The 25,683-nt window shown below is 37.7% G+C and overlaps 2 protein-coding genes and 1 long non-coding RNA gene across 14 annotated transcripts in view; 1 reads left to right on the top strand and 2 right to left on the bottom strand.

Moving 5' to 3' along the window:
• Positions 1–9,900: 9,900 nt before the first annotated feature.
• On the bottom strand, positions 9,901–11,900 carry LOC124185520. The gene is made up of 3 exons (XR_006871418.1): positions 11,321–11,900; positions 10,001–10,267; positions 9,901–9,911 (listed from the first exon to the last, which is right to left on the bottom strand). It is a non-coding gene; the product is annotated as an uncharacterized LOC124185520 (long non-coding RNA).
• LOC124185515 (serine/threonine-protein kinase PLK4) lies at positions 11,770–18,679 on the top strand. Of its 4 annotated transcripts, none has more exons than XM_046576380.1 (12): positions 11,770–11,864; positions 12,338–12,403; positions 12,485–12,580; positions 12,703–12,916; positions 13,033–13,145; positions 13,228–13,320; positions 13,426–13,707; positions 13,790–14,338; positions 14,611–14,916; positions 14,999–15,280; positions 15,493–15,678; positions 15,793–18,679. In XM_046576380.1, exons 2-12 carry the CDS (start codon positions 12,365–12,367, stop codon positions 15,970–15,972), a joined length of 2,340 nt encoding a protein of 779 aa, XP_046432336.1. In that variant the 5' UTR covers positions 11,770–11,864; positions 12,338–12,364; the 3' UTR covers positions 15,973–18,679. The 4 variants fall into 4 exon arrangements, with proteins under 4 accessions (XP_046432336.1, XP_046432335.1, XP_046432334.1 ...); XM_046576379.1 differs by lacking the exon at positions 11,770–11,864 and adding an exon at positions 12,077–12,259; XM_046576378.1 differs by lacking the exon at positions 11,770–11,864 and having other exon boundaries at positions 12,077–12,403.
• Positions 18,680–23,330: 4,651 nt separating this feature from the next.
• Positions 23,331–25,683, bottom strand: part of LOC124185513 (protein Fe65 homolog) — a 193,346-nt gene continuing 190,993 nt past the window's right edge. For all 9 annotated transcript variants that reach the window (XM_046576369.1, XM_046576368.1, XM_046576371.1 and 6 more), the window contains 4 exons: positions 24,671–24,873; positions 24,163–24,339; positions 23,914–24,084; positions 23,331–23,742 (listed from right to left, as the gene is read on the bottom strand). In XM_046576369.1, coding sequence (XP_046432325.1) covers positions 23,935–24,084; positions 24,163–24,339; positions 24,671–24,873 — 530 coding nt within the window. In that variant the 3' untranslated portion in view covers positions 23,331–23,742; positions 23,914–23,934. The remainder of the gene's footprint in view (positions 23,743–23,913; positions 24,085–24,162; positions 24,340–24,670; positions 24,874–25,683) is intronic.

Below are 25,683 nucleotides of genomic sequence, written 5' to 3'. Positions count from 1 at the left end.
ACAATAAATTATTTCAATTCGTTTTTCGCGCAAGCCCATATTCAGTAGCTGTCAGTCCGCTAATAAAATTTCTCGAATTCCAGGATAAGCACTCCGTGGTTCCTGGTTCACGTTGACAATAAATTATTTCAATTCGTTTTTCGCGCAACCCCAAATTCGGTAGCTGTCAGTCCGGTGATAAAATTTTTCGAATTCCAGGATAAGCGCTCCGTGGTTCCTGGTTCACGTTTACAATAAATTATTTCAATTCGTTTTTCGCGCAACCCCAAATTCGGTAGCTGTCAGTCCGGTGATAAAATTTCTCGACTTACAGGATAAGCGCTCCGTGGTTCCTGGTTCACGTTTACAATAAATTATTTCAATTCGTTTTTCGCGCAACCCCAAATTCGGTAGCTGTCAGTCCGCTAATAAAATTTCTCGACTTCCAGGATAAGCGCTCCGTGGTTCCTGGTTCACGTTTACAATAAATTATTTCAATTCGTTTTTCGCGCAACCCCAAATTCGGTAGCTGTCAGTCCGCTAATAAAATTTCTCGACTTCCAGGATAAGCGCTCCGTGGTTCCTGGTTCACGTTTACAATAAATTATTTCAATTCGTTTTTCGCGCAATCCCAAATTCGGTAGCTGTCAGTCCGCTAATAAAATTTCTCGACTTCCAGGATAAGCGCTCCATGGTTCCTGGTTCACGTTTACAATAAATTATTTCAATTCGTTTTTCGCGCAACCCCAAATTCGGTAGCTGTCAGTCCGCTAATAAAATTTCTCGACTTCCAAGATAAGCGCTCCGTGGTTCCTGGTTCACGTTTACAATAAATTATTTCAATTCGTTTTTCGCGCAACCCCAAATTCGGTAGCTGTCAGTCCGCTAATAAAATTTCTCGACTTCCAGGATAAGCGCTCCATGGTTCCTGGTTCACGTTGACAATAAATTATTTCAATTCGTTTTTCGCGCAACCCCAAATTCGGTAGCTGTCAGTCCGCTAATAAAATTTCTCGACTTCCAGGATAAGCGCTCCGTGGTTCCTGGTTCACGTTTACAATAAATTATTTCAATTCGTTTTTCGCGCAAGCCCATATTCAGTAGCTGTCAGTCCGCTAATAAAATTTCTCGACTTCCAGGATAAGCGCTCCGTGGTTCCTGGTTCACGTTGACAATAAATTATTTCAATTCGTTTTTCGCGCAACCCCAAATTCGGTAGCTGTCAGTCCGGTGATAAAATTTTTCGAATTCCAGGATAAGCGCTCCGTGGTTCCTGGTTCACGTTTACAATAAATTATTTCAATTCGTTTTTCGCGCAACCCCAAATTCGGTAGCTGTCAGTCCGGTGATAAAATTTCTCGAATTCCAGGATAAGCGCTCCGTGGTTCCTGGTTCACGTTTACAATAAATTATTTCAATTCGTTTTTCGCGCAACCCCAAATTCGGTAGCTGTCAGTCCGCTAATAAAATTTCTCGACTTCCAGGATAAGCGCTCCGTGGTTCCTGGTTCACGTTTACAATAAATTATTTCAATTCGTTTTTCGCGCAACCCCAAATTCGGTAGCTGTCAGTCCGCTAATAAAATTTCTCGACTTCCAGGATAAGCGCTCCGTGGTTCCTGGTTCACGTTTACAATAAATTATTTCAATTCGTTTTTCGCGCAACCCCAAATTCGGTAGCTGTCAGTCCGCTAATAAAATTTCTCGACTTCCAGGATAAGCGCTCCGTGGTTCCTGGTTCACGTTTACAATAAATTATTTCAAATCGTTTTTCGCGCACGCCCAAATTCAGTGGCTGTCGGTGCGCTAATAAAATTTCTATAACTTTACAATCTTCTCATAATCTTTTTGGTAAAATATGTCGATAAAGAAATTATATCAAACCTTACACATCATTTTTGATTTGTTCTTACGCTGAAAATATTTATTAGTATTCGAGGTATAACTCGAGGTGGTTGGCGGTTTTCGTTGGAGGTAGTTAGGGGTGGTTGCGGGTAATCTTGGTGATTCAGGAGGAGGGGGACGAGGATTTGTGCTCGGTGAGTAAAACACTTTTATAATATTTCATGGCAATTGTAATTATATTTCATCTGAAATATTACAAACTTTCACGTTTACAATAAATTATTTCAATTCATTTTTCGTGCAAGCACATATTCAGTAGCTATGAATAATCTCATACAATTTATTATATTATCAATTGATTATTTAATCAATTACTCAATTACATTAATCCTTACACAATATTTTCGATGTGTTCTTATACTGAAAATATTTATTACTATTCAAGGTATAACCTGAGGCGGTTGAAGGTGGTCGGAGGTGGACAAGGAGGAGGACGAGGAGGACGAGGATTTGTGCTGGGTGAGTAAAACACTTTTATAATATTTGATGGCAATTGTAATTATATTTCATCTGAAATATTACAAACTTGTCACGTTTACAATAAATCATTTCAATTCATTTTTCGTGCAAGCAAATATTCAGTAGCTATGAATAATCTTGTACAATTTATTATATTATTAATTAATTGATTAATTACATCAATCCTTACACAATATTTCTGATGTGTTCCTATACTAAAAATATTCATTACTATTCCAGCTATTACCCGCGGTGGTCGGAGGTGGACGAGGAGGATGACCAGCTGGACGAGGAGGAGGACCAGGTGGACGAGGAGGAGGCGGGGTGGGTCGTGGGAGAGGACCTCTCCTCTCGTCAGAGGAGCGGCTGGGACGGGACGGGAAGGGAAGGGGGAGAGGAGGGAGGGGAGGGGGAAGGGAAGGGACGGGACGGGAAGGGAAGGGAAGGGAAGGGGCGGGGTGGGGAGGGGCGGGGAAGGGAAGGGGTGGGTGGCGGGGAGGGCGGGAGGGAGGGAGGGATGGAGGGTGGGCGGGCGGGCGGGAGGGAGGGAGGGAGGGAGAGAGTGGAGGACGGATGTCGATGCGAGCCTGTTAGAGTTAATTGAGCAGTACCCCCCCCCCTCTCACGACCGCCCTCCCTCCCGCCGGCCCTCCCTCCCTCCCTCCCTCCCTCCCTCCCGCCCTCCCCGCCCTCCCCGCCCCCCCTTCCCTTCCCCCTCCTCCCCTTCCCTTCCCTTCCCTTCCCTTCCCTTCCCTTCCCTTCCCTCCCCTTCCCGTCCCGTCCCGTCCCGTCCCGTCCCATCCCTTCCCCCTCCCCAACCACCTCTCCCCCTGCCCTTCCCGTCCCGTCCCAGCCGCTCCTCTGACGAGAGGAGAGGTCCTCTCCCACGACCCACCCCGCTTCCTCCTCGTCCACCTGGTCCTCCTTCTCGTCCAGCTGGTCCTCCTCCTCGTCCACCTCCGATCACCTCGGGTAATACCTGGAATAGTAATGAATATTTTTAGTATAGGAACACATCAAAAATATTGTGTGAGGATTAATGTAATTAATCAAATAATTAATAATATAGTAAATTGTACAAGATTATTCATAGCTACTGAATATGTGCTTGCACGAAAAATAAATCGAAATGATTTATTGTAAACGTGACAAGTTTGTAATATTTCAGATGAAATATAATTACAATTGCCATCAAATATTATAAAAGTGTTTTACTCACCCAGCACAAATCCTCGTCCTCCTCGTCCTCCTTCTTGTCCACCTCCGACCACCTTCAACTACCTCAGGTTATACCTTGAATAGTAATAAATATTGTCAGTATAAGAACACATCAAAAATATTGTGTAAGGATTAATATAAATGAGTAATTGATTAAATAATTAATTAATAATATAATAAATTGTATGAGATTATCCATAGCTACTGAATATGTGCTCGCACGTAGAAAGAATTGAAATAATTTATTGTAAACGTTACAAGTTTGTAATATTTCAGACGAAATATAATTACAATTGCCATTAAATATTATAGGAATATTAATTGATTAATGATTAATATAATAAATTATATAAGATTATTCATAGCTACTGAATATGTGCTTGCACGAAAAATGAATTGAAATAATTTATTGTGAACGTGAAAGTTTGTAATATTTCAGATGAAATATAATTACAATTGCCATGAAATATTATAAAAGTGTTTTCCTCACCGAGCACAAATCCTCGTCCCCCTCCTCCTGAATCACCGAGATTACCCGCAACCACCCCTAACTATCTTCAACGAAAACCGCCAACCACCTCGAGTTATACCTCGAATACTAATAAATATTTTCAGCATGAGAACAAATCAAAACTAATGTGTAAGGTTTGATATTATTTTTTTACCGACATATTTTACCAGAAAGATTATGAGAAGATTGTAAAGTTATAGAAATTTTATTAGCGCACCGACAGCTACCGAATTTGGGGTTGCGCGAAAAACGAATTGAAATAATTTATTGTAAACGTGAACCAGGAACCACGGAGCGCTTATCCTGGAAGTCGAGAAATTTTATTAGCGGACTGACAGCTACCGAATTTGGGATTGCGCGAAAAACGAATTGAAATAATTTATTGTAAACGTGAACCAGGAACCACGGAGCGCTTATCCTGGAAGTCGAGAAATTTTATTAGCGGACTGACAGCTACCGAATTTGGGGTTGCGCGAAAAACGAATTGAAATAATTTATTGTAAACGTGAACCAGGAACCACGGAGCGCTTATCCTGGAAGTCGAGAAATTTTATTAGCGGACTGACAGCTACCGAATTTGGGGTTGCGCGAAAAACGAATTGAAATAATTTATTGTAAACGTGAACCAGGAACCACGGAGCGCTTATCCTGGAAGTCGAGAAATTTTATTAGCGGACTGACAGCTACCGAATTTGGGGTTGCGCGAAAAACGAATTGAAATAATTTATTGTAAACGTGAACCAGGAACCACGGAGCGCTTATCCTGGAAGTCGAGTTTCACCGCGTAGCGGACTCGAAGCGCGGGATCCGGGAGGTTGAGAACCCGGTACTCGAATTACGTAGCGGACCTGAAGCGCGGGATCCGGGAGGTTGAGAACCTGGTACTCGAAATTTGCGGAGCGCGACTCTCATACGTCCGCTCTACTGCGCGGTTGTTTCGAGACTGAGGAATTCGGCTAGCTGATTTTAGGTCGGTAACGTCACTTTCTGATCATCCGACATCCAAACTTTTGTTTCGACCTTTAATACGATGTATGATGATGTATGATGTACGATGTATGATGTATGATGTATGATGTATGATGATATGATATGATGTGTAATGATTTTAGTTTTCACATTTCATACAAGAAATACGCACTTTATCTCTCCTGCCGATTCCAGACTCAAGCGGCCAGGCCCTTCGATGGTCAGCCGTTGACTGAAGATATATTTTTCAGTGAACGGGTCGGCTGATAACGCTGCCGTTCTGCGACAGTTGGATGATGAAAAGTTTCGCTCGTATCTTTCAAATGTATGTTAAAATACACTCGAAGTGTTAAGAAGCTTCGTTCTTTCTCTCCCCATCACCTTTTTAGGTCTTTAAATCACTACGCAGCGTTAAATACCGTCCCATACACGAAGCATCCATTTCATCTCGTTCAAAATTAGCGCATCCGTTATGTATTGCAGTTACTCTGAATTTTTTTCCATCCGAATACTTTTCGAAAAACAATTCTGCTCCTCCACCCAACGCAGATACTTCACTTGCGACCAGCTAAAACAGCGTTTCGATTCGATGCCTATGAGAATTCAAGATCGAGAGAGCAAATGAAAAGTTGTTGGAATAATTATGAATACTAATGTTATGGAATACATCGAGTGCGCGTCGAATAGAATCCCATTTCGAAATGAATAATTCTTCTGTTTTCGTATCATAGCTAATCTAGTAATATAGGTAAATAGGATGGTTGGTGGTGTTCGGAAATGGTAGGAGGTGGTCGGCGCTGGCAGAAGGTGATAGGGGGTGGTCGAATGTGGCCATTGATGGTCGGAGGTGGCAGGGGCAGGTAGGAGGTGTTCGAAAATGGTAGGACATTTCAAAAGTTAAAGTCGACGATGATCCGGTGCATCAATTTTATCGTTACAGATTTTCTTTTCCCATGAGGCATAGAGTATTCAACAAGGATAATGCAGTCCTTAAAATTCATCATTCATCTCTGTCCGGAAAGCTAATTCGCAAGGCGTGGTATTCTAGATATGTCAAAACTAAGCTAGCGGCACGTGTTTGCATTGTTAGAAAAATACCCGTACTCTACATACACTGTTTCTAATCTTTCGCTACATTTGGCTTAATCCCCATGCTTCCACAGCACGAATAGTCGGAAATGTTTTTGATTATCCATAATAAAATAAAAGAAGTAACAAAGCTTAAATTTATTGTTAAAGCTCTAACGAATACATCAAACTGCGGTCGAATTCATTTATTATTTGCACATGACCTTTGTGTATTTGATAAATTATTCCTAAATACATTGAAACATATGTATTTATAATGAAATATCATGCAATGGGCTGTGTAAACTATAAACTATAATTTCTATCAAATAGCTGCTTTTATATCAACAGGGCTTTGAGACTCAGTTAAGTTGGATCTCGATTTTTGCCGTTGTATGTAGGACATTGGGTTACGAGAACAAATGCGAATTACGAAGAACTCCGTATTAGAGATAAGGATATTTTAGTTCAAGTATACCTATACACAGAAATCCGTATGTGAATATACTAAAACCTCTGTGTTTATTGTAAAAGTCTAGTTTTAAATATGTGCATATATGTATATACACGTGCATAAGTATATATATACATATATACACATACATGTACATAAATAATTGCCAAGAAATTAGAAACACTCACAACTTGTCGCAAATAGAGTAAAACGTAAGGTTAATAATATACAAATTACACAAGCGCACCATAAAACATGGCAAGGGTAATCCTAGTGCAGTGATTGTATAAATTGAAGAAATATACATTTACATATACATGATATAAATTAATAGTCTAGAAAAGAGTATCTAGAGAGCTTATCTAATTCCGATCGTGTCACAATAGATCATTAACATAATCAATATACGGTTAAAGCTGTATTAGCTACATTCACTATTAGAGATAATATTTTTTATCCATTTTTATAGTTATTTAATTTCTTGTACAACAATTTTTCAAATTTCACCGCAAAATGCCCAACGAGTTCTCGTAGTGCAAATACGAGTCCAATTACCTTACAGATGGCATTACATTGATTTTTGCCTTCTCGCGTCGAGTTATAAATACAGAGAAATCTCAATGTGAGCTTATTTCTATAAGATTTATTGTAGTGCTATATTCGTAGCTGTACCTGTTATTCTATATTATATACTGTCCTAAATCTTAAACACACAGCACAACAATGGCTGAAAACACAATGGCAAGAAGAGAGGAGCAATTTGCATCTTAATAAATCTTTTCTTCTTTATACGTAGTACAGCGATGTCACGTCGGAGGATATGTACTGGTGGATCACTAGGTGGGGCACAGAACTGAAACATAATTATGCTGAAAATCTTCAACATCTCTTACAGAAAGTAAGTACGTTGCCAGACCTTATATACCAACAATGAATATTCATGGATGCTATATTCATAAATACTCACAAAAGTAAGCTAATATTTTACCCGCAATTGCTTATTACTGATAACTTGATATGATAATATTCCCTCCCCGCCCCTCCCCGCATACATCTACTTCTACTCCTACTCTACTCCAACTCCTACTACTACGACTACTCCTATTCCTACTCCGACTTCTACCACTTCTACTTCTACTCCTTCTACTCCTACTCCTGATCCTACTCCTATTCCTGATGCTACTCCTACTCTAATGAATATGATAAAAATGTTATACTCACAGTGTACAAGTCCTGGTCATCCTTGTCCTCTTCCTCGCTCACCTCGATCACCCGGAACCACCGCGAACTACCTCGGGTTATACCTTGAATAGTAATGAATATTTTTAGTATAAGAACACATCAAAAATATTGTTCAAGGATTAATATAATTAATTAATCAATTGATAATATAATCAATTTTATTAGCGCATTTGAAGCTACTGAACATGTGCTTGCGCGGAAAATGAATTGAAATAATTTATTGCAAACGTGACAAGTTTGTAATATTTCAGATGAAATATAATTACAATTGCCATCAAATATTATAAACATGTTTTACCCACCGAGCACTAATCCTCGTCCTCCTCGTCTTCCTCGTCCTCCTCCTCGTCCAACTCCGAACACCTGCAATCACCGCCAATCACGTCCAACAACCACCGATAACCACCACGGGTATACCTGCAATAGTAAGAAATATTTTCAGTATAAGAACACATCAAAAATATTGGGTAAGGATTAGTATCATTAATTAATTAATTATTTAATAATATAATAAATTTTATTAGCACATTTATAGGTACTGAATATGTGCTTGCGCGAAAAATGAATTGTAACAATTTATTGTAAACATGACAAGTTTGAAATATTTCAGATGAAATATAATTACAATTGCCATCAAATATCATTGAAATCTTTTACTCACCGAGCACAAATCCTTGTCGTCCTCGTTTACCTCCGACCACCTCCAACTACCGCCAACCACCTCCAACAACTACCGATAATTACCTCGGTTTATACCTTGAACAGTAATAAATAGTTTCAGTACAAGAACACTTCAAAAATATTGTGTAAGGATTAATATAATTAATTAAGTAATCAATAATATAATACATTTTATTAGCGCATTTATAGCTACTGAATATGTGTTTGCGCGAAAAAGGAATTGAAATAATTTATTGTAAACATGACAAGTTTGAAATATTCCAGATGAAATATAATTACAAATGCCATCAAATACTATAAAAATGTTTCACTCACCGAGCACAAATCCTCGTCCTCCTCGTCCACCTTGTTCTCCACGTCTTCTTCGTCCACCTCTGACCACCTCCAACCACCGCCAACCACCTCCAACAGCTACCGATAACTACCTCGGGTTATACCTGCAACAGTAATCAATAGTTTCAATATAAGAACACTCCAAAAATATTGTGTGAGGATTGATACAATTAATCAATTGTTAATTATTATGATTAATTTTATTAGCGCATTTATAGCTACTGAATATGTTCTTGCGCAAAAAATGAATTGAAACAATTTACCGTAAACATGAAACAGGACCCCCGGAGCGCTTGTCCCGGAAGTCAAGCTTCTCCAGGTAGTGGACATTGAGCGCAAGAACCGCGGAGCGCTTGTCTCTGCAGTTGAGTTTCACCAGGTAGCGGATCTAGCACATCAAAAATATCGAGTAAGAATCATTAAAATTTTCTTATTGCCACATTTTACCAAGAAGATCAGTAGAAAATCATAAAAAATTGTAGAAATTTCATTAACGAATCGACAGCTACTGAATTTGGGCTCGCGCGAAAATTGAATCGAAATAATTTATTGTAAAGATGACAAGTTTGGAAATGTTAGATAAAATATAGTTACAACTGCCATTAAGTAGTATAAAAATGTTTTACGCACCGTGCATAAATCCTCATCCTCGTCGTCCACCTTGGTTTCCAAGTCTTCCTTATCCTCCTCCTCCTTGTCCCGCTCCTCGTCAACCTCGATCACCCGCAACCACCCCTACCACCTTCGACCACCTTTAACCACAGCCAACCAACTCCAACGACCACCGCCAACGATCTCGGGTTATACCGCGAATATTAATAAATATTTTCAGTATTAGAACACATCAAGAATATTGGGTAAGGAATTATATAATTTTTGTATCTACACTTACTATCAAGAAGATTATGAGAAAATAATGAAAAATTGTACAAGTTTTATTAGCGCACTGACAGCTACTGAATTTGGGCTTGCGCGAAAAATGAATTGAAATAATTAACTGTAAACATGAAACAGGAACCACGGAGCGCGTGTCCTGGAAGTCAAGTTCCTACTGGTAGTGGACCTGGAGCGCAGAAACTAGAGAGCGCTTGTCCTGGAAGTCGAGTATTCCCAGGTAGCGACCTTGAGCGCAGGAACCACGGTGCGCTTGTCCTGGAATGCGAGTATCACCAGGTAGCGTACCTTGAGAGCAGAAACTACGGAGTGCCTGTTCTGGAAGTCCAGTTTCACTAGGTAGTGGACCCGGAGCGCAGAAACTACGGAGCACTTGTCCTGGAACTCGAGTTTCACCACGTAGCGGATCCGAAGCGCAGGATCCGGGAGGTTGAGAACCCGGTACTCGAAATTTGCGGAGCGCGACTCTCATCCGTCCGCTCTACTGTGCGGTTGTTTCCAGACTGAGGAATTTTGGCGGTCGACGTCACTGACGGATTTTGGTGACGTCACTTTCTGAACATCCGAGCATCTAAACTTTGGTTTCGAACTTTAATACTATGTATGATGATGTATGATGTACGATGTATGATGTATGATGTATGATGTATGATGATATGATATGATGTATAATGATTTTAGTTTTCACATTTCATACAAGAAATACGCACTTTATCTCTCCTGCCGATTCCAGACTCAAGCGGCCAGGCCCTTCGATGGTCAGCCGTTGACTAAAGATATAATCTTCAGTTAACGGGTCAGCTAATAACGCTGTCGGTCTGCCACAGTTGGATTAAAAATAATTTTGCTCGTACCTTACAAAAGTGTGTTAAAATACACTTGAAGTTTCAGGAAGCTTCGTACTTTCTCTCCCTATCGCCTTTTTAGGTCTTTAAATCACTACACTGCGTTAAATACTTTCTAATATACGGAGCATCCATTTTATCTCGATCAAAATTAGCGCATCCGTGATGTATTACAGTTATTCTGAATTTTTTTCCATCCAAACACTTTTCGAAATACAATTCTGCTTCTCCACCCAACGTAGATACTTCACTTGTGACTAACTAAAACAGCGTTTCGATTTTCTGCCTACGAAAATTCAAGATCGAGAGAGCGAATGAAAAGTTGTTGGAATAATTATGAATAATCATGTTATGGAATACATCGAGTGTGCGTCGAATAGAATCCCATTTCGAACTGAATAATCCTTCTCTTTTCATGTTACAGCCGTATTATTGTACATAATCTAGTTTGTCTCCTGGAAAATTATAAAACTTATAGTGTGCATCACGTATTAATCCTAAATGGATCATATATCAATATCGTACATGGACCGCATATACATGTATACTTTTTGGTCTTTGCATCATTATTACATCTGATCTATCATTATTTATAATCTATGTATTCATTCTTCTCTCGGGTACCTATACTTTAAATCAATCAATGTTTTGCTACGAATGTTGGAAGAAATTGATTCTCATTAATCATTTCTTGTATCGCTGACAAGTCGGTAACGCTTCAACTCGATAAGTACACACAGGCTAAGTACTGGCTTGGGCTTACCATTGCGAAGACTGTGTGACTCCGAAGGTGAATGCAGCCAGCATCATGTCGAAATCGGTAACCCTCTGATGTTCTGCAATAAGTTCTCAACTCTACAGTTGGAACATCTCAGGGAGCGAAAGCGCACGATGATTTTCGGTTGTCACACCAAAGCTCATCAGGGCAACTGTCTATATATGCTTCAGTCTATGTAGGAGGTGTTTGGAGGTGGTTGGCGGTGATCGGAGTAGGTCGAGGAGGACGAGGACAACGTGGACGACGACGGGGTGTGGAGGAGGTGGATGAAGAGGACGAAGGAGGTCGGCGGTGGTCGGAGGTGGTTGGAGGTGTTCGAAAACGGCAGGAGGTGGTAGGGGGTAGTTGGCGGCGGTAGGAGTTGGCCAGTGGCGGTAGGGGGTGCTAGGAGTCGGACGGAGATGGTAGGAGGTGTTTGGCGGCGGCTAGCGGTGATCGGAGGTGGTCGAGGACGACGACGACGACGACGACGACGAGGGGGCGGCGGTGAAGGAGGCGGAGAGAGCCCTATAGGACGAGGAGGACAAAGGTGGTCGGTGGTGGTTGACGGTGGTTGGTGGTGGACGCCGTTACGCTTTTTCTCACGGGGATGATCGAACTGATCGACATTTCTAAGTCGCAGTCGACAAGTATTCTTACGCACTCGCTTTGTACCGACTCAATCTCAAGCTTTCATACCGACACTACTTTGGCTGCTACGAGTGTCAGTGCGAGCTCGTTAGGTAGAATCGATAGAGCAGAACCCTCCTACGCCTCCAGGCCCCCCTGTGTCCGCTCACTCGCTGAAAACTGGTCACAAAAATTTACCCATGAGTATCTGTCTCCATGTTCTTCAGTCAACGATGCTATAAACAAGCATGAATACAAATGGCGGGCACCTGTGATTGTTGTGTGTCACAAGAAGTTATGAAATATAATTTCAAAGTGCGTGATGAGTGTATAAAAACATAATTGGTACTATTACATCCGAATAAAAAAAATTTGTGTGATTATTTTGAACAGAAATAAATTAGTTGATGCGACAACGGTATGCCTCCGCTGTCGGGAGGATTTGGTGAACAAATAGAGGTTAGGATTTCAAATACGTTTTACTTTGATTAAAAATATCTGGTACCAGAAAGCTGCTAATTTATAACTAAATTGCTACAGGATTATGAAGTATTGAACGTACTAGGAAAAGGAGGCTTTGCCAGCGTCTACAGGGCAAAATGCCTTCGAAGCGGAATGGAAGTCGCGATAAAAATGGTTAGCGGTAAATACTTACTATGAGACTCGTCTCAATTTCTCTGTTTTACTGCTGCTAATCAAGTAACAGTTTGCAATCTCTAACTTTTCTCGGTGATTAACCAATTTACCAACAACTTTAGATTGACAAGAAGTTGATGCAGGCTGCAAATATGGTAGGAAGAGTTCGTCAGGAGGTGGCGATACACTCCAGGTTAAAACATCCAGCTGTCTTAGAATTATATACCTTCTTCGAAGATGCAAACTATGTTTATTTGGTACTTGAGTTATGTCACAATGGTGAACTCCAACGATTCCTCAAATCACAGAGCTCTCGCGCTCTTCCGGAGGAGCATGGTTTGTATTCAGAATATTACCATTCCAACTGATACCTTAAAGTTTGAATATAAGTGTTGTTATCAAAATATCTTGCGATAACAGTATCATTTAAAAGAAATTTATTTGTTCAACAGCCAGTCGTATTTTAAACCAGGTTGTCCAAGGCCTTTTATATTTACATTCACATCAGATACTTCATAGAGACATGTCCCTGTCAAATCTACTTTTGACAAGAGATATGCAAGTGGTAAGTGTTCTTCCAAAACCTGTTAGTTCGTGTACAGTCTGACACAATTGAAATGGACTAATTATCTCTACTTTGACTTTAGAAAATAGCAGATTTTGGATTAGCGACACAGTTAACACGTCCAGATGAAAAGCATCTAACCATGTGTGGAACACCCAATTACATTTCTCCAGAGGTAAGCAGCCCAGTGTAGGAGTTGGAATTACAAAAATTTCATAGTAAGACAACTTTATACATCATAATGTAAATTGATGGAAAATTTAATGTTTCCTTATCATAGGTTGCCACTCGATCATCCCATGGCTTGGAGGCAGATGTATGGGGCCTGGGCTGTATGCTTTACACTCTGTTGGTGGGAAAGCCTCCCTTCGATACGGATGCTGTGAAAAGTACATTGACACGTGTTGTAATGGCTGATTATGCATTCCCAACAACTTTATCTGAAAATGCTAAGGACTTGATAAATCGTCTCCTGAAAAAAAATCCAAGAGACAGAATACGACTAAGGGATATACTTCAGCATCCCTTTCTCGCTTTACGTGATAGAAATCATAGTACCAAGGTAACATTCACTGTGTTAACAAAAATAAATTATATCATTTTGTTTCAAAGACAATATACTACAACGATTCTTACAATCAAAGGATAAAGGGAGTATGCCCCGAGGATTGTCTGGAGTTGAAGGTGGGGATTCCGGAGTGGGCCGAACAATGTCTTCCTGCAGCCACCCTCGTCTACGATCCAGGTCTGAAGAAAGGCTACCGAATTTTCCTGCTAGTCTAGGACGGTGTCCCACCCCAACACCTACTGCAAGAAGCGAGCCGTATTATGATTACATAACTGACGTTCAGCCATCTTATAAAGCAAAGCCAAATAATTACTCTCAAAATAATAATTCAGTGTTAACTGGAATACCTCAGCCTCCACGCAGCAGGATGTTCTCAATGTCTGAGCAACAAAGTAATTATGACATACAGTGGGGAGAAGATAATGAAAAAGTTGATAAACAGCATAGAAAAAATAGAGAGAGAAAACAAACTGAGGGTGAAGACGAAGGGAGTAACAAACTCTCTTTATCACCATTAAATTCGATAAGGCTGCAGGCAACTAGGCATAGAACGAAGAACGCTGTTCTAACTATATTGGATAACGGAGAAGTGTGCATTGAATTTATCAAACGACGGAATGGAAAGGTATGCCTTTCAACTTTGAAAAATCTAAGTTGACGTTATTTTTTATCCAATGCTTTGATTCAACAAAAGTATCTCTCTTGATGTTTGTTACTATTCGATGACCTCAGGGATATTTAACACATTAACGACCGGTAGCCTATTAATAGGCTTGAGCGGCCGGTCGGACGTGCGTATACTGTTGAAACGCTAGCGGTCGGTAAAGTGTTAAGACGATTTATTCTAGTATGTTTGTCATACTTGACAGCGATCATTTACTACATTCTGTACTCCAGGAGAAGGTGAGTGAAGTTTGTCGTATATCTGGGGATGGATTACGTATAGTCCTTTATAAAGCTAGTGATGGAACGAGCGTGGGTAATGAACCCCCGCCATTGCCATCTCGTGGTGCGGACAGTATTCATTCATACGAAACTCTGCCCCAACGTCACCATCGAAAATACATCTACGCAGCTCGATTCGTGCGGCTGGTCCGAGCCAAGACGCCAAAATTAACCCTTTACACACCAAAGGCGAAATGTTTATTCATGGAGAATGGTCCTCATCCAGACTTTGAATTACATTTTTATAACGGAGCAAAGGTGCACACAATCATACCTCCCAATTCATATTTGGTGCTCGATATTTTTTACTTTCAATTGATGAAAAGATAATTTTGTACAGATAACTCGGACCGAAGGTGCGGTAAAAGTAATTGAAGTGCCTGGTGGGCCTACGTATTCAGAGGATGACTTGCCCCCAAGATTGGAAGAGCTTTACGAACATTACTCGCAATCGTATCAACGCTGTTTGCTCTTGGAATCCACACTGGCATCTCTGGAGACAGCCACTGGTCATTCGTGCTTTCCAGCGATAATCGGACGGAGGCCAGCTACCGCCTCAAATGACGCACTCTGCTTAAGAGGAAAAGAAAATATATCACAAAGTGCAACTAGCACACCAATAGTAAGTCTTAAAATTTTCATAGTCAACCAAATACAATAAAGAGAGCTTTAGGCTTCAAAATACTAAAATTATATATTTTGGATAGCTGATAAAGTCTTTGGCGTAAAATAATGCTAATCGCTGTGTAGAAATTCGTATGTAAAGTAAATTTTATTGTAACAGAGGTTGGCGATTCAATTCTATGGCTTAAATAACCTGAATACTTATTTCAGATGCCATCATTTAATGCGAGCTGTTCGGTTGTCTCTACCGTTGCATCTCGTTCACGGAGGTCAAATTCCGTCTGCGTATCGACCAATATTACCAACACCAAAATATCAATCCCAGGAGTTGGTGTAGCCACCCAATTGTCCTCTGGTGATGTTAGAGTTGACTATAGTGATGGGTCGACGCTAACGGTAAAAAATTTGAAATTGTTTTCAATCTACAGATACTGTTATAGAATCCTGATGCAAACTTATTGTGTGAAAAATTACCATCTTCTTTAATTTTGTTGTATACGAAAATTACAGGTGAGCCCACAAAGTATGGGAGGCGGGCTGACTTACGAAAGTTGTAGTGGCACTGTGACAAAGTACAATCAAAATTATCAGCAAAATTCAGAGGTGCCTTCTGCCATTAGGGATAAGCTAAGGCATTTGCCCACCATCATAAAACATCTCATGCAACCGAAGCATCGAAATATACGCTAAACAGCCCATGAAATTTGAGTCTATATACATGAATTCCGTTATTTTTAATAAATGAATTAACGTAAATAGATATATTTAGATAGATTATGTAAGTATATACAATTATGTAACATTTTCTTGCGAAATGAAGATATGTATTTTGATATTATCCAAACGTATTTAATCCTCGACTGAAAGTTACGGAAATATGGCTTTATAAAAATTAATACTAGCTGTTTCCAGCTAATTAGAGCCACAGGAACCCAGAAATCGCAGTTAAAAGAAATTCCTACTAGCAGTTTCAGAGGTAAAACTTAGTTTTTTGATTCCCTAGTTGCAGTTTTGAAATCATTGATCGAAGCGTCTTGGTGCGCAAAAACTTTTTATCGCAGAATTAATTTCAGGGTGTCCTTTTTTCACTAACTGCACCCATGTGAATTCAGAACTGACATCCAGAGCGCCGTAGGATCAACTGCTGCAAAAATATGACACCCTTTGTACGTTTTACGGTCGTAACAATTAGCTGATTGCTCCCAGCGATTGCAGGTAATGTTGAATGGGTATCCCTCGCCAAAATACGCCGGAATAGCGTCTGAATTAATGATCACATCATTATTCAAAATCGGCTCAAATTTATCGAAATAAATTGTAAGGGATTAGTTTTTTTTTGACGCGATTTTTGAAGTCCATAATTTAATTGTTCCGAAATCAATTTGTTGTACCATTTCTGTAGTTAATGAAATCCGGTGATTTTTAAAATATCTTGAAAACATATTCGTATTGTTATGTGATGATCCAGCTTGACTTGAGAAAGTTTCACACGTTCGTTTACTACGATTTTGGAATCCTCCGCAAACTTACAATGGTACTGTCTCAAACACTTTCCTCAATTTTTTATTTTTGCTATGCCTTCCCAAAAACGGGGGGAAAGTTTTTCTCGTTTTTGCCATTTGCAAACAAATTAATTCTATCGATCGGAAGGAGTTGGATTACGCTTCCCTGCAGCGGTACGGTGCAAATCTGCATTTACTATCCGAACTCCTCGCCTATTTTTATACGTAATAATTTAGGTAAAAAACTGACTTGTCATCCTGCAACATGTTAAATAAATGCACCCGCACTCCCAGCTCTGCCTTTGCTGAATTATAATTTTTGTTATAAATTAAAAATAAATATTTTCTTGCTTAGATCTTAACAATGTATATTTTATATGTAACATTTTTTATCATTGGTTATATATCGAATGTAATTCAATTCGTAATTGAATAAAGCAGTACAATCCTGATCAGGCTGCTGTATGACAAGAATGTTCGATCGTGCACATTGTTATCCATTACTTTTTCCAATCGAAGTTGCAGTGTTGTAAAATAATACATAAGTTACGTAGGGAACACATTTAAAAGAAGTGAATAGGCATTTTATTCACAAGAGGCATGTATAGTTACAGTATTTCAAATGAACTGGTTTATAATAATAATTAGTATGATATAATAATTCACCGATCCAACTACATATAGAAGTGCAAGCACATTGTCGATATCGTTATTAGAACTTGTCCAAGTATCCAAATTAATATTCATGCCCATACCAATTTCATTGTTGGGCCAGATTAAAAATCTAATACGTATGTGTATACCATCCCATTAAGCGACAAGCAGTTATAAGATTTATTATTATACATTTATTTATCGCTAAATAAATAGTAAATTTTTCAATACTATCTCATTTTGTGTTCTGCTTTGTTCCATAGTTTTTTTGCTCACTCACACTTTGATATTCTCTGAAGGCAAAGTCGGAAGTTTTTTCACATCATTTTTAGCACAGTTTCTTGTAAATCTGACGTTCATTTTATTTTATATATTTGCAACGTTAAGCTGGTGATGTGTGATCGAACTTCTCAAATGAAACTTAAGTTACTTCAAATTTCTTACAGACAATCCGACAATTTTCAAATTTCATTGAAACTTCGCCATTGGTACGATCATTAGGTTTATATAGACAGATAAAAATTGATTCTGTATCGATCATCATCGCGATGTAATTTTTAACGAACTTGCCTGTCAGAAATCAACTCGGGACTCACAGCGCAAACGATGATTTCACCTAAGAAAGTTCCACATAATTATATTACGTTAGGTATTGTCTCCAATGGGATATTAACTTGCTTTCAAACTTTAGCGCAATGATATTTCAATATTTCATTTCATTTATTCTAAGCCTGTACGTCGCAGGACACAACCGAAGTTTCAAACCCCGAAACATGTAAATGCGTTCGCCAAATTCCTATCCAACTCCACAACGATGTATTATATTGAATTTGCGTTTTATATTTACTTTTCGCCTGAAATGATGGCGTCTGATTACCGTCGTATCTATTTTGTCGTCAGCGAGCTTTCTTGAATATTATTTTTTTTATTAACGTCGCTTCATCACAGTGATATTTTACTGATTCAAAAAATTTGAACTAAAACAGAATACGGGATTCCCTTTTTTAAAATGAGATTCATGCTTATTTTACACCTACCCTAAGAACACAAAGCGTATAATAAAAATTAACACTTTAAACGCAGGATTATAAGGACTAAAAAAAAAAAAAAAATATTCACTTAAGTATGATAAACATTTTAAAATTGTTGAATTCAGCTATGAGAAAAGATATGAGTTCCAAGCTTACGTCGAGCATTCCGTGCCAGATTTTTGAGGAACTGCAAAATGTGAAAATTGAAACTACTTGCGTGAAAAATTTGCGCCATGTGTGATTGGACAGGTTTTTTTCACGTGGTAATTGTTGACGCAAACTTGGATGTGATGTAGTAAGACGTAACTATTTGATTGACTAATTGCAACTGAAAACGAGCTGGTTACATAACGACAATACTCGCGTAATCGTTATTGTATTGATGCATAACACTTTATGCATGGAGGTAGTAATAATTAGCGTAAATTTACGTACTTTTGAGAGACTATAATTATTAAGCATCATGTTTGTGCAGAAACAACTCTACCATATCAGTAGTTTAGGGTTATTACATCTCCATAGTAATAATTTAGTATTTGCTATATACTATCAGTTACAATGGTTTTTATTTTATTTTAATATTCATTTTATTTTTTTGTGGCGACATGTCAACACTTATAACACAGTTAAGCTATGCACGTGTGATGTGATGTGTGTGTGGGTGACCGTGTTCTCGGTTTTGTGTGTTTCTTTAGCGTTTCGCACATGTGCCCATTCTCGTGTGAGATAATAGTAGTGCTGTAATGATAAACGTTGTTTTTCACTTTTTTCTTACCAACTATATCGTATTTATATCTATCTATAAATATATATATATATATATATATATATACATACATGTACATATATATGTAAATATATATATATATATATATGTACGCCTGTATGCCTCTGTGCGTGCGCGCGAATATATACGAATATATACATGCACACACATTCACACAGACGCATACAAATATATGTATACATGCATATATATGAGTGTGTGTGTGTGTGTGTGTGTATGTATGTGTGTATTAATTCTTATAGTATTTACATACATTTAATCACATCCTGAACGTCATATAACATACCGGTATACAGATTGCAGGTAATTTGTATTTTGGGATATCTTGTTCTGGGTTGCATCGGTGCATTTTAGATTCTCAAAAGACAAATTTAACGCATTCGTGTCACACTCAGCGTGTAACGGTTCCTTATTGTTCATACATCATGGGTATCTCAAATCTATAATGTACATAAAAATTGAGAGAATGATTTTGTTGAATATATTATGTAAAGAACGAAAAAGATTACAAAATGAATGTTATCATAGTGCGGATTCAAAACCGGGCACATTGCGTTATCGTTACATCTAGCTGGGTATAACAGCAAGAGCGGCGCATTTTTTTGTGGTAAATATATTATAATATATATGATAAATAATATAATATAATAATATAAATAGTATAATATATTATAATATATATTATAATATATATATATATATATATATATATATGTATATATATGTCGTGTAATATTACAGTAAAGGCGGGCGATCAGCGTGTTACATTATGTACAATAATAATCGATTTCTCTCATTATTTAATTACTTGATTCAATTAATTTAGTTAACCTAGAGAACGCAGATTTTTCTCTGACCTTTTCATTCGCTTATACTATACATATATGCATATTACATAGAAACATCGTCCTGGGTCCCGCACAAGTTTACTCTTCGCAGTAACAGCCTTTGCAAAACATTAACTTATTTATTCATTTTTTTTTTTTCACTATTTCTGATTTCAACAACAAGTATTTTTCTGTCCTTATTCCTTTTGTCTGGTGTTTTTTTTTTCGTTTTTTTTTTCTATTCACCCTTCACATCTTTTGTTCCGTTTTATTTGTGGTAATTCAACTTAATTAATTTGTTTTCATCTCTCGTCAGCGGCACCGCAGTTTTCTTTTCTCCATTATTTTTTTCCGCTTCACTTTTTTATTTTTTATCTAGCTATGCAATTCATCTGTATAATTGCAACGATTTATATAGGAACATTTGGATACCGTCAATATTGAGAAATACTAGCCGTTGTAATCGCTTTTTTAATGATTTTTTTTTTCTTTATTTTGGCCCATTGCTACATTTCGGATCCAATTATAACAGAATCCCCAGCTGTCTGTACAAGAATAATCCATCATACATAATTGGCATGGCTTGAATTTTGTGTCAATTGATAGTTGATAATATTTCACGCGAATAGTGTGTTTTTATAATTAACGAATTCCAATTTTCGAGCAACAGTTAACCCACTGGTCGCGATTTGTCCTGATTTTTCTGCAACTTGTTGTAAAATTGCTTGAATTAGACGCAATATTTGCGAATACATGGCAGTGAATTGCACCGTTTAATTTTTGCCTGAAAAGCTGTAAGCCCCATGCCATGCCATATTTTTCCTCGTCGTACTTACACATTATATGCGTGTTATTATCGTGGTAAATATGAAATTCGCCCCATCGATGCGAATGGTAACATTAAAATCAATAACAGTACTTGTCCGCGAGTGTCATCAGCTGTAACTGGCAGTAAATGAATGTAAAAAATGGTGACAATTAGTGACAACAAGAGTAACAGTAATTATAAACGTCAGCAGTTACAGTGTAATAAAATTAATGATAATCATACAATTAATATATATACATATATATTACTTGTCACGGTTAGAATATCATTATAATATTATTCCCTGCAACCAGCAACAGTAGCAAATATCATGTTTTTATTGTTATTAAATATTATTATTATTATTACATCTATGTATGTTTGCAGCACGATATCAATTTACTGTGATAATAAAAACAATTCTTACAGTAATACATAATAATTATAATATGTATAATATATGTCATTATCAATCAATCGCGTTTCAATTTAGGGTTAGATATATAGGATACGTATAATATATATTTACTAACCTATACGATTTGTTATATACGTAATCCTTATACTATAATTCAAGGGTGCGTCTAGCTTTTTATATTCAAATTTTCATAGCGTTTATCTGTTTATATGTGATAATATATATATATATATTATATATATTTAACCATAAATTAATATTATCTTCCGTTTCGTTCGAATATAAAAAGAAAACGCTGCATGATCCACAAATAATATGTGTTTATACACATAAATTTGTAAATATACATAATATACGTGTCTTATGCATTCACAGCAGTCAGAATTCAAGTATAATGTCAATATAATACACATACCCATTACACGTATATAAATATACTTGTATGTACATACACATACTGTAGATGTACCGTTATAGCTCGATCTTGCGATTTAATTCGTCTCTGAACACTATTAATTAACGCAGGATATATGCGAGAGATATTTTGATAGCAATTTTTTTTTCTTTTTTTCTTCGCTTTTTTCTCTGTTCATTCCGTAATTATTCATAACACTACTACCTTACAAGTATAGCTTCTTTACATACACACTTTCAAAGTTGATACATTCTGACACTCTGCTGATCACGCTAATATTTGTCATATCACCTCGTCGCAGGCTCTCCCTAATTAACCTGGCATTAAAAAATAAACACCTATCCCTACGCAGTGTAGTGTGATGATTTGAAATTTCTTCCCTTCGATTTACTTCGATCTTCCTTTTCGTACTGTACACTCAAGAATATATAATAAGCTCTATAATTATGTAGCTTTTCAAATGCCTTGTGGATACTCTGTATATTATAAACTTATACACCTCTTTTTCCCTTTCTTTCTCGTTAATCCTAATACTTACATTATATCGTATGGTAATAATATTTATTAAATTAATCACTCGTTCCTCGTATGTACAGAATTTAGTGTTTTTCATTTTCTTTTTTTATTTGTGTGGTTTTTGTTTGGTTTTCTTTATTCCCTTGTTTCTTTAATTTCTTTTCTTCTCTTCTCTCTTCTTCAGTAACGCAAAGGTCGTTCTGCCTGGTCACTGCATTACGCGAAAAGTTCGATAATATCATTTAATCAGCTAATTCAATAGGGTACATTGAAAAATTTTCTTTTTGATTTTTTCCTTATTAGTTTCATTTACAACCAGTACTTAATATAAATCTTATATACGTATGTATTTATATATATATATATATATATATATATATATGTGTGTATATATGTATATATATAATATATATATATTAAATATATATTCATATTTGTCTACTTGATATAATTATACGGCGTCTGACGCGCGTGATGATTATTAAAATTGAGAAGCTGTTTAAATTTCATGTTATTATTATAAAGTTACAGCTTCACGGAATGTCCGAGCAATTTCTGTATCGTGAAAATTGTCAGTGATATTTATTCAATTCATTTAGCTCTTACCGTTAATTATCAAAGAAACCATCGTTTGTCTGGAGAGCGGGACGAAAAACATAAGATCGTAGGAACAGTTATTTTCTTTAACTCGTTTCCTTTTTCACATCTTTTTTTCACGATCATATGATTTTGTAAGAGACGAGACACGCATGTCGAATGCGTTGTTATTTTTGATTCACTTACCAATTTTCTTCTGGCCAACGACTAATTTTGACAGGCAAGTTGCACCATCTACGTTTTAATTCAACTACAAAAAAAAGTCTAATCTTGACTGTGATGCTTTTAATATATGTTTACGTGGATGGGGAAAAAAAATAAAAGAGTACGATATTAAACAAACAAAAAAAAAAAATAGAAAAACCTTAAAATTGTACGTAAAAAAAAAAAACTTTAAACAATTGCTGCGGATGTGTTGAGTATTTTGCTTCTTTCATATCTTTATCCGTTTTATATCAACTCAGAAACTGCAATGTAATATTAACACTAAGCCTTGTCGTTTATAGGTTTCATATAGCACGTTGCTGAATTCACGATATTTTTTTTTTTTTTGTTTTGTTTTTTTTTTCTCTTATCTTAGGGACTGAAGTAGAGGTCTTATGGGCAGCGACACAACATCAGTGCCGGAATCTTGACGTGGGATTATTTTTCTCATTTCTTTTTCCATTCCTGTTCTTTCTTGCCATCTTTTCAAAATTATTCATCTTTGAAAGAAGGGACCGTACGTTTATCTAAGGATTGCTTTCCCATCGTGCAAGTTGTATGCGCCTTGTATCCAACGAAGGCGAGAGAAGTGACCGCAGAGATGCACTAGGCGGTGATCCTCCAAAGTATTTCAGGGTCAACGGGGACTGCAGATGTCTGTGTCTTATTACCTCTCGCTCTGCAGGTAGTGGCCACAGTTCCTGCGAAATTACAAGTAAAAACTTCTTCTACAAAGAAATTACCTTGTAAAATACTGCTTTCCAGGGAAACTCGGAAATTCGCACTTCCCAGTTTTTTCAAAGTATATTATTACGCCTTACGGATAAAGGTAATTGATCCAGAACACCGGATACGCCGTTGCGAAAACTTACCTGCAGCGAGAGAGCCTCATCTCAGGATTCACCCTGCTTATTTCTTCGACCAGTAAGAGATCCGACAAGAGACTTCAAAGTGGCTCCAAGTCCCCGTCCTCCAGGAGTGTTTAGGCTGGTTGCATTCCTGAATCCTTGGGGATGAGCGTCTAGGCATTTCTGGTACCTCAACTGTGGTTGGAATCGGGGGATGAGTTGCGACAATCGCATCAAGAGCGTCAAGCGATTCTTGACGAATTTATGACCTACCTTGCAAGCAGCCTCGATAGTTTTGCACAGCGCTCCGCTACTCGGTTCGCAGTTGAATACGTGTGCGATAAAAATGTCCTGAGCCGTATGCATTATGAAGGCACACTGTTTCACGTTGCGGCCGATCCCCAAAAAGGACAGGTAACGAACTCGACATTCGGTTATGAGCTTGTCGTCCTGTTCGACGGTAAAATTTCCGTCAATTAATGATCGTGCAAAGTTGAATATTCATTGTTACGGTTGAACCTCGATTATTCGAACTAATTGGGGCCGAGCCTGGTTCGGATAACCGAAAAGCAATTTTTATCTTAGGAATTGATACCACATACAAGACAAATTTGAATCCACAGATCGGAAGACCGAGAAACGCGCTTGAGCTTACTCGAAGACGTGCGGTTCTCGCAAAACCGTACAAGAATGTATTTTTGGAACCAAGGTGCGGATAAATCAAGTCATGGTTCGGATAATCGAGCTCCTACTTTATGCGAGAAAAAAATTGATTGCTCACATTTGGCGTCAGTATGGATATCATGCTCGGTGCCACTGCAACGTTAACATTTCGCCACTGATCATTCGGCGTGTTTGTTACCATATGATCTATCGCGTCATTCAACACGTCCATACCGCTGGCTTGCGAAACTTGCATCGAGCCTAGGTATTGTGCTCTTAATACTTTCTTCGGCTCTTCCATTGGCGTCGGGAAAGATTGTGCTGAAAAAGAAATCGGCACAGAAAGAATAAGTCTAAAATTTATCGACATATTTGCATACATTTTTATATTTATAATTTATTCTTTGATATCGGGATAGTGTTGTGTAGCAAGATGAATTTTCACGCCAATTAAAAGTTCTTCTTGAAGCGTAAGTTTTATCACGTTCTTTTTGAGGGAGTTCCTAGGGTAGGATCAGTAGAAAATGATAATCTTATTCGTTCGTTGTGGCGAGACTAATGGACGGAATAGAATGAAACAAAATGCATTTGAAAGCTGCAAATTTTCACGTGAGAAAAAAAAAAACAAAATTTCAAATATTTTAAAAATTAACTTCTATACGTCGCGTCAGTTCAAGTGGAGATCTATAGAAAACGATTAGGAAAACGGGAACCACTTTTACAGCCGAACAGAAAATCCTAAACACAAAAACAAAGGCTTTTAAGAATCGTCAATATATCCTCTAAGCTACTGCGGATCGGATTTACTTGAATTTGAAATTTGGCTTAGCTGTAATTTTTTTCATCGGAAGTCGTGTTTTTTTTTTTAGACTGTCGGGAACGTTTTTATTAATTTTTCAAAAACAAAGAGTCAAATAATAAATTCGTCACACAGGACCTCAGAGGATACACCGACGATTCTAAAAAGTTTTGGTTCTAGTATTTCGGATATTCCGTTCGCCTACAAACGTGTTTCCCATTTTACTAATCGTTTCTGAAAAGCTCCACTTGAATCGACGCGACGTACAGGAGTTAATTTTTAAGACAATTGAAATTTTCTTCCAGTCATAAAGCGAAAATTTTCAGATTTCG

The sequence above is a fragment of the Neodiprion fabricii genome, chromosome 6, assembly GCF_021155785.1.
Source record: "Neodiprion fabricii isolate iyNeoFabr1 chromosome 6, iyNeoFabr1.1, whole genome shotgun sequence".
In the NCBI taxonomy this organism is placed as follows: domain Eukaryota; kingdom Metazoa; phylum Arthropoda; class Insecta; order Hymenoptera; family Diprionidae; genus Neodiprion; species Neodiprion fabricii.
Note: the sequence above shows the minus strand (reverse complement) of the source record. Positions and strands in the feature narration are given on the sequence as shown.